At 34.2% G+C, this 10301-nt stretch overlaps 1 protein-coding gene across 1 annotated transcript in view; it reads right to left on the bottom strand.

Annotated features, from left to right (window-relative positions):
* Positions 1-10301, bottom strand: part of DENND4C (DENN domain containing 4C) — a 93404-nt gene continuing 83103 nt past the window's right edge. The window contains exons 29-33 of the mRNA XM_069476505.1: positions 9254-9499; positions 8056-8173; positions 2528-2678; positions 944-1008; positions 1-572 (exon numbers count right to left, since the gene is read on the bottom strand). Coding sequence (XP_069332606.1) covers positions 436-572; positions 944-1008; positions 2528-2678; positions 8056-8173; positions 9254-9499 — 717 coding nt within the window. The 3' untranslated portion in view covers positions 1-435. The remainder of the gene's footprint in view (positions 573-943; positions 1009-2527; positions 2679-8055; positions 8174-9253; positions 9500-10301) is intronic.

Below are 10301 nucleotides of genomic sequence, written 5' to 3'. Positions count from 1 at the left end.
TATACACACATACACAAATGGTTGCTCTTATAATTGAGAAATTTCATTTGTTTTGGGGGTTAGGCAAGTTTAATTTGCCAGTCCCCAAACCCAATAGCTTCAAATATAAACAAAATGCCTCTAATGAATATGGTTTCTCATTATTTCTATCTAACTACAACAAATACTGAGAAATTCCAAAGTAGTTTTCAGCAGAGGCAGAGAAACAGTTCAGGAGTTGACAATCTTCAGTGTCAATAAACCGTGGGACATTTTAATGACATTTTACATTTAGAGATGATTCAGTATGAATTACAATTCATTATATATTGCCCCCAAGAGTTACTTCATTTCAGTTTTCACCATTTCTTAGGATTTGGAAAAAACCTTGAATGTTTCCAGATTGACTCTATTCCCCCAGCCTTATGTGTTCAAAATTCTAATAAATCCCTTTATTTAAATGAGAGGCGCTCCAAAACACTTCCTGCACCACTCCACACTGATACTCGGTGGAGCATCAATTTTCTGCAACTTTTCAAGAATCTCTGAAGGCAGACTATTGTATGCAATTCCATATTCATCGTCAAAAGCCTCTGAAAGAAATTTTCAAAAATGCAATTGTAATTTGTTAATAAAAGCCATTCATTTAAAAATGATACTGAGTCAAATCACATAACTACATATTTGAAGACAGAAATCCTTTCTTTGGTCAATTTAATTTTTTTTTTTGGAGATGGGTCTCACTATGTTGCCCAGGTTGGTCTCGAACTCCTGGCCTCAAAGTGGTTGTCTCACCTCAGCCTCCCAAATTGCTAGGATTACAGGCATGAGCCACCATGCCCAGCTCTAAATGTAGAAATCCTTTTAAAGGCAAGTGAAGTATTGGCACATACCAGCTACAATTTTTAAAAATTACTTTAGAAAACTAAGAAGTTGCTTCAGTAATCCCTCATTAACTACTTACCAATATCAATATTCTCTCTTCCTAGAGACACTAATGATAAGAAGAGGATTTCTCTGTACAAACTCCTATAAAACAAATATATTTTAAAAGTTAGTGGAAAAATAGTATGAAAATACAGATGCATTTTTTTTAAATGGTGAAAACAGACTAAGTTCTGTAATATAGTTAACAATAATGTATGTACATCAATATCCTGGTTTTGATGTTACACTATGGTTATAGGAGATGTCACCTTTGCAGGAAGCTGGGTGAAGGGTACACTGAACTCTGTACAATTTTTGCAACTTCCTGTGAATCTCTATTTCAAATTGAAAAGGTAAAAAGGAAAGGTTAACGGGCATAAAGCTTCACACCAATAACAAAATGGCTCGTTTTAACTCTATTATAATAATTTTTTAACAATGTAAGTGACACATAACTTTTAAATTTCTAATTAAAATATGTAAAAGCAGAGTCTCCTCTCATCTTCTGCCACTCTACAAAGTAACAGATTAATTTATGAGTAAAACCCTTGGACACAAACTGTGAAAGGTGGTGGTATGGTCTCTGTACTATTAATTCAACAGCAAAGGACAAATCACCTTTATTTGATTTGTGAATATAAAAATTTCACAAATGAAACATTAAAAATGAGCTTCATGACTCAGTTGTTAAAAATAGGAAAATTTAAGAAATGCACTGATTTACATAGGAAGAAAGTTAGAAGACAATGTTGATTCTAATAACACTTCACATAACTTTCTTTAGAAGCTTAGAAGCTTCAGAATCTGTAACATGACATTTCCAATATTACTGCCCTTATAAATTACAGATGCTTGAAGCAAGCTACTCTTTAGATTGTGATAGTCATCTCTACCTCAAACTGTTGAGATTACAAGTGGATCCATCCATTTTATTATCAATTCTTAATCTATCACTTCTGAGATTATATTCAAAGTTGCCATGACTAAAGAAAACTTGAAGGCGACCCTGGAAACATCAGTAATGTTTGATATAACTGATTACACCCTCTTTTCTGAAGCTTCCACTGCAAAATTCACTTACACGGAGAGGGGAATGAGTACTAGTAATCTAAGCATGTTAGCAGATAATAGTAATGGGGTCAGAAGAGCTCCACATCCTTTTAGTTCACTGCTTCTATCACTTTCCTAAATTGTTTCTACTCCTAATCCCATATTCTTTTACATCCAATAAGAAAAGAATGTAGATATCAGAGAGCCTGAGCAAGTAGTGTGTGTGTGTATATGTATGTATGTCTGTGTGTGTGTGTGTGTGTGTGTGTATATATATATATATATATATCTCAGTGCTAACTATAGGTTTCCAGAGAACACCAGTGTTTCCAAAAGACAGTATATTTTAGACATCCATGAATTATCTTCTTAAAATTTAATCTATTCCCCCACTTTTATTATGTGCTTGTGTTCAAGTATGAATGCATATATCTGTGTACCACTTTTTAAAACAGTCAGATGTTTTGCAATGTATTTCTTTTACAAGTAGAGGTATTTTAAAAAGTAAAATAAATTTTTTAAAAATAGAATTATTGAGTGGTATACCAAGCAAAAAATACTGTATTATTACCTTTGTCTTTTCATGTCTGGCTTCATTAGCTGTGAAAGCAGGTTGATGGGTTTAAGAACATCATTATGCTGAATACTCTGCCTAATGGTTTCTACTAAAGTGCTTGTTGCTTGTTGTTCCTCTGACAGGAGAGACAATTTCTTTTCAGAATCTAACAAAAAGAACACAGTAGATAAATTTTTCTCAATTATTAAATAAGTTTTTTTTCCAGAGTTGTGGCATTTTCTATTATGCTTATTCAATATCACCTCCCCCTTACTAGTAAAATTATGTGGCAACTGTACTCAGCTAAAAACGATTTTTCCTGCTCCTATTTTTCAGATAGGAGAACTGTCCGTCTGCCCTTCTCCCCCACTATGGCTTACTCCCTGAGGCTGGGACGTGAGGCGGCCATGTTGCCACCACAAAGTGATCTTTACTGAGAGTAAAGCAGGCACAACAGAAAGGGCTTGCGTTCCTGATGACAGGACTTGCCTACCAGTCTTAGACTAATATGTAACTTTTTAAAAAAATTTTATTTCTTAATTGACAAAAACTGTATATATTTATGGTGTACAACATGACATAATTCATAACTTCTTTATGTGAAGAATAATCTTTATCTGTTTAAGCCTCTTATTTTCTATTAAATACAACAGAGTCTAATCCCAATTAATTCAAGAGTAATTCTAGAACTATTAAGAACAAACATTTATACAGACTTCGTAGATTATAAAAGTACTTCAAGCTGGGCAAGATGGCATGTGCCTGTAGACCCAGCTACTCAGAAGGCTGACATGGAAGGATCACTTGAGCTCACGAGTTTAAGACCAGCCTGGGCAACACAGCAAGACCCAGTTTCAATAGAAAAAAAAAAGTGCGTCAGTGGTAGAGTGGATTTGAATCATACTAACATTAAACATATACAAATTCAGCAATGTGGGCTTGGCTTGGAAAAAGGGAAAACTTTAATGCAGGTAATTTCAGAAGCCATATGATTTTATTTATATCCACATTAACATGAGATGGAAAATGTATCCAATAGGTCTTCAATCAGCCTGATTTTGAGTGCCTGTCTTAAACAATGTTGTATTATTCATATAATACAACCCCTAAATAAAGTCAATGAGTCATACTTCATGTTCAACCAAAGAAATAACAAATTTCTCTGTTAGAATAACAACAGGGAATACTGGCTGCTACAGGTTTTGATCCTCTACCTGCTAAATATAATATGCAATTGCACTGTTTGATATAATTCCCAAATCATACAATTCGCCACGTAAACGGATACCATATTTGGGTTAGGCTCTAAAGTCAGAGCATAGCATGTAAATCAAGTCTATTTAAACTCTGTAATTTAGCAGGTAGATTTAGGATCAAAATCCATAACAGTGCTGTTTCTTTAGTTGAACACAAATATACTAAAAATCACTGAATTGTACATCTTATTTTTTAATTAATTAATTTTTTAGATACAGGGTCTTACTCTGTCAACCAGGCTGGAGTGCAGTGGTATAATCATAGCTTACTATAACCCTGAACTCTAGGGCTCAAGCAATCCTTCCACCTCAGCCTCCTGAGTAGCTGAGAATACAGGTGCACACTACCATGTGCTCAGCTAATTTTTAAAAAAAAATTTTTGTAGAGCCAGTGTCTCTCTATGTTGCCCACTCTGGTGAACTATTTTGGCTATTCTGGGTCCCTTGAATATCCATAAGAATTTTAGAATAGGCTTGTCAATTCATGCAAAGAAGCCACCTAGAATTTTGACAGAAACTGCATTCAACCTGTAGGTTCAATTTAGGACTACAGTCATCTTAACTCTTCCAATCCATAAACATGGGATTTCTTTCCATTTATTTAGGTATTCTTTAATTTCTTTCAACAATGATTTCAGTTTTCAGAGTGTAAGTTTTGCTCTTTTGTCAAATTTATCCCTAAATATTTTATTCTTTTTAATGCTATTCTAAAGGAAATTATTTTCTTAATTTCAATTTCAATTATTTGTTCAAAGTATAGAAACACAGTTGATTTCTGTATATTAATCTTATATGCTGCAACTTTGCTGAACTTATTTTTTAGTTCCAATATGTTGTCTCTGTGTGTGTGTGTGTGTGTGTGTGTGTGTATTCCTTAGCATTTTTCGACGCACATGATCATATAATCTGTACGTAGAGATAGTTTTGCTTCTTCCTTTCTAGTTTTGATGCCTTTTATTTTCTTGCCTAATTGCTCTAGCTAGAACCTCCAGTTAAGTAGAAATGGCACAGATATCCTTGTCTTGTCTCAGCAGTTAGGGGGAAAGCATTTAGTTTTTTACCATTAAGAATGATATCAACTGTGGATTTTCATAGATGCCCATTATAAGGATGAGGAAATTCTATTCTATTCCTAGCTTGTTGAGCGTTCTAAACAAAGGGTGATGGATTTTGTCAAATGCTTTGGCTGTACCTACTGAGATGATCACATGGATTTTGTCCTTTATTGATATGATGTATTATACTAATTGATTTTCAAATGTTAAACTGAAACTGCATGCCTGAGATAAATCCCACTTAGTCATGGTGTACAATCCTTTTTCTATATTGCAGGATTCAGCCTGCTAATATTTTGTTGAAGATTTTTATGTCTATATTCATACGTGATATTGATTTTGGATTTTCTTTTCATATGGTATCTCTGTTCGGTTTTTCTATTAGGGTAATACCAGTCTTCTCACCAAAATCTCCACTGTTTTTGAGAGTGCTCTTAGGCTTGAACTTCTTCACACTGTGTTTAAAATAAAGTCATTTCATTTAGGGAGAGTTTCAGAGCTCTCTATTTTTATGATCTGCCACTCTTCCTAGGCAAAGTCTCTAAGCCACTGCTCTGGAGCTGGGGCTGGGAATAGTGAGTGGCCCTTCTCTTAGAGTTATACCCTTGCTTTATGAGCAGGGTGCTGGATGGAGTCTTTTCAGCTTGCCTCTCTTCTGGCATGAAATCTCTAGCCTATGAGAAAGCTGCAGTGAGAACAATTGGGGACCCAGTATTCTCAGCCTGCAGCTGCAACTGGGGTATAGCTTCTGCCCTATGAATGGCGGGTAAGTGGAAGGATTGAACTCCCATCTTTGGCCACACTCACCAGGAATTTAGCCTCTGCAGTACAGAGCTGGAAGGATGAGAAATGCTGGCAGCCTGCTTTTCCAACGGAGATGCTATGGCCCTTGACTAGGAGCTGTGGGTGGGGGAGGGTATGGGGGAAAGCTGGGGGCATGGTTAGCAAGTTGTGGCTCAAGCGCCTCAGAAACTTGCTGTTTTAAAAAAGATTTAGTAGATTTAAAAAAAATAAATAAATGTTTCTTCATTTGCTCTATAGTCTTAGGATAATTTCCAAATGTTAGTTTTTTAAAAAATAATTTTCACTAATTATGGTTGTTTCACTGAGGAGGGAGTCTGCAGAGTGCCTCATATTGCCATTCCAGAATTCATCTCACTTAATTCTCATATGTCTTGTAATGTTATATATATGCTAATTTTTCATTTAAAGCACCCAATCAAGTAAAGAAGCATGGCCATTCTTGAAAGTGCCAAGTTTTATTCCTACCACAAATTTCAGAACATCTGAAACACTTATCTATTTCAAAAGATACAGGAAAACAATTAAAGAAATGGCAGTTCTAATTCTATTCTTTCTAGCATAAATTTCAAGGTTATTCTGCTCATGCCTAAAAAGCATTCAAATATCATAACTGAAACCAAAAATTAAAGGGAAAAATAGTTTATAATATATTTAATCATAATTTTGTGACTGGCATACACCAAGGGAAAGCATTTTTTCCTTCTAGTTTTAAGTAAAAAAATTGCAAAGTAGTGACGGATTGCTGAAAAAAGTACAAAATAGTATAAAATAAAGATTGAGTTTTTCCCTTTCTTTTCTGAGTAGCCACTATTAAAGTTTGGGAAATATTTTATGCATATATTCAATATACAGATATACATTTTTGGTTTTGTGGTTTTGTTTTTCTACAAGAAAGGGAAAAGATTATATACCGTTCTGTACCTTGTGTTTTTTCACTCAATATATATGGTGTCCATCCTTTCAGGTACCTATATACCAGCGATTCTCATTCTTTTTCTTGGCTGCCAATATTTTATAGTATGAATTTACCACAATTCTCCTGTTGAATATTTACATTAAATTTTTCCATTATTATACAAAATCCTGCAGTAAACATCCTTGTATTAATACAAACAGCTTCATACTATATTTCTGTAGAACAGAGTTCTCCAATTGCAATTCCTAAGTTTACAGGGTATCCACATATTAAATCTGGATAATGTTTGCCATATTGTTCTCCAGAAATTTATCATTTTATACTTTTCACAGTATATCAAATTGTTCTTTCTTCCACATCTTCAAAAATATTGAATATTACTAACCTTTAAAATTTTTTGCCAACCTGATAATTACAAGTTTATATTTTCCTTTTTTAAAAAATAAAATTGTATTTCACTAAATACCAATGTGAATGAACATTTTTTCATACATTTATGTTATGGACTGAATTGTGTCCCCCCAAAATTTGTATTTTGGAGCCCTACCTAAATGCCAAATGTGCCTGTATTTGGAGATAAGGCCTTTAGAAATAATTAAGGTTAAACAGAGGACATAAGGACGGGGCCCTAATCCAATATGACTGGTGTCCTTATTAGAAAAAGAGACATCAACGATGTGTGCGTGTGCATGTACGCGCACACAGAGAAAAGGCTGAGGGTACAACTAAAAGGCAGCCATCTCCATGCCAAGAAGAGAGGCCTCAGAAGAAACCAAATCTGCTGACACCTTGACTTTGGACTTCCAGCCTGCAGAACTGTGAGAAAATAAATTTCTGTTGTTACAGCCACCCAGTCTGTGGTATTTTATTATGGCAGTCCTAGAAAACTAATACAGTTTGTAAGCCACTTAACATTTTTTTCCATGAACTACCTTAATATCATTTGCTCATTTACCTATTGGATTATTTGTGTTTTTCTTATTGACTTATAAGGCTTCTAAACACACGAATAGTAACTCTTTAAACCCCTTGCAAAAATGATTCTAAATATAAAAGTTTAAAAATGAAGGCAGAATCTTTGAGACTAGCCAGTACCCATCAATATAACTGAAATTATGATCCTATACCAATGCACCTAAATTACTCTTCCACTATATAGAATTTACTCTCAAAATACCCAACCAAATTGGTTCTTGACAGAAAAATCACAGAAAAACTACTCAACTCCAATTGAGACCTGTCAGAGTTATTTAATAATATATAGGTCAGTATAATACCAAATCAATTTGAATTAACTAAAAATTTTTAAAATAAAGCAAAATAATTTGCTTTCCTCTAATTCTAGAGAAATTTAATTCTGTTTAATTCCATTCTTTTTATTTTTCAGTCATCTATTCTTTACTATTGAATAGTATACGGATGGACTGTGCCACAATTTGCTTGTCCATTCACCTGTGGATGAGATCTGGGTTGTATCTAGTTTGAGTCTGTCTTTAACTCTATTTTACTTACTAAAATTCCTCCATGAGACATACAGAGGTTCTCCTGGTTCCTGATGAAGGTTGATATTATCCCATAACAGCTGAATATATACAAGTTTACTATCCTGGGACAGAGACGACAGAGGAAGCTAAAAGAGATCAACAGATATTATTAGTATCCTAAGCATAATAATTAAACAGTGGCTCTTGCAAAACTTGACAGATGAGTTCTTTCAAAATTCTGGACCTAAGATTCTACACAAAAATTTTAATTTTTATGAATGTCTGATGATAAGTGTTCTTGTTGTTTTCTGAGGTGTAAGTTTCTCATTCTGACTTTCAAGGATTGGAATGACAACTTGGAAACTGGCACACTGGGCACATGAAAGATTAATCACCATACAAAAAATTTTTAAATCAAAGTGCAAGAGTTCCTACTATCTTACCAGATAATCTTGTGTGAACTACTAGTACTCAAAATAAATTAGTCCAACTAGAGTTTATAATACTTTAAGATTCTGTTGTGCCCCAGGTATACGTTTGGGGTCTGGGTGTCTCTCAAGATTCAATATTATATAATAAAGGAACTCAAGTAGCTCACTGTCTCCAGTGGAATCGGGGATAGAGTAGAGGCTTTCAAGTCAGGTGGCCAGATTAGGATCTTGACTCTCCATCACTTGTTAAGTATTAAAAGTTACTTCTCTGACTTTTAATTATATCATCTGAAAAATATGGATAGCATGAGTCTTTTCAAATAAGGTTTGTTGTGAGAATTTCAACTGGGAATATGACAGTTTGGAATAAAAGCTACCTTTATCAGAAACCCTTACAGCTAGATATGACCATATAACTAAGTTTAGTCCAAAGAGATGTATGTGAAAATATTATGTACAACTCCAGGAGCTGTCTCTTAAGAAGACATACTCTCCTCTATCCATTTTTCTCCTTACTGCTGGCTAGAATGTGATCTGATGGCTTGGAGGTAGTCAGCCATCCTGAACCAGAAGTAGAACTTGGAAATAGAGGTCATGTACAGCTAAGCAAAAAGATAGAAGGATCTCAGGTCCCTAACACTGCACTATCCCTGGACTGCCTATCCAAACTTTTAAGTGAGAGAGAAATAAACTTATCTTGTTAAGCTATTGTTGTTGTATACTTTCAGGAGCTCGAAGTTAAGCCTCAACCTAACTAATATCAATGTAATATAAGTTTAGAAGATAGTACCCTACCTGTACACCTTTATTACAATGCTCAGATGTGAGGATAAGTCCCGGCAAGTTACTTGGAAGGTCCAAACGTCTGAAATACCAAACGAGGTTCCAGAAAATGATTGGATGTTGATTGATGAAAGAGGATGTATGAATCACCTGATCGCCTTCATTTTCTAGCAAAGATTCAAGTTCTTTACGAAGTACTAGAGGACTCAAGTAGGGCACAGAAACAGGCGGAGGATTGGGCCTTTTCCCCAAAGGATCCTTAAAAAACAATACAAAAAGAAGTGAATATTATCTGTTTAATTCTGTATGCTTAAGAGTACTTCTCAGTGAGATTATGCGTCCCTAGCCTTTGAAAATCAGTTATTTCATGACCATTGCTACACACAGAACACCCTAATGAATGAAAGAAAAAAGGTACTCAATCTTACTCTTAAATCACTGCACAAGAAAATTAATAATCTACATTTCAATACACCCTTTAAAACAGTTTCTCTATCATGTTGATAAGAACAATGGCTTATGTGTATGATTCATTTTTCTTTTCAAATTTTTATAAGAAATACTTGCATTTTCAACTGTTTCAAAATGATATATGTATGTGGAAAATGTGACGTTCTTTCTATTACAATTCTAAACAATTTAGAACAATTGTTTAGAATGGGGCAATTTTTTGTGTTAATATTCTTTGTTGATTCCTTTTAAAATTACATTTAACTTGTTTTTATATTTGATTGCAATAAAAACTGAAGGAATTAAAAAAATAGCATTTTTATAACTGAAATGAAATAAGGCATGAAAAAATAAAACCCAACCTAGACTTTGTAAGTTATGCATAATATAGTCAGGAAAAAATGTTTATGACCAACTCCTTAATGATGAATACCCTAGTGCCACACTGTGCTCTCCAAAACCATTTCCCTCAAGGAACCAGGGTTTCTTAGAGAAATGGCTGATTCTAGCTCTGAGGAAGAAAATACATTAACATAAGCATGAAACATCTTGTCATATAAGAAAGCAAGGAAGCTTTAAAAAACTACAAAAAAGCTACAAGAGTTGTGTT

Source organism: Eulemur rufifrons, chromosome 7 (assembly GCF_041146395.1).
Source record: "Eulemur rufifrons isolate Redbay chromosome 7, OSU_ERuf_1, whole genome shotgun sequence".
In the NCBI taxonomy this organism is placed as follows: domain Eukaryota; kingdom Metazoa; phylum Chordata; class Mammalia; order Primates; family Lemuridae; genus Eulemur; species Eulemur rufifrons.
This window is presented reverse-complemented; position numbering and strand designations above follow the sequence as displayed.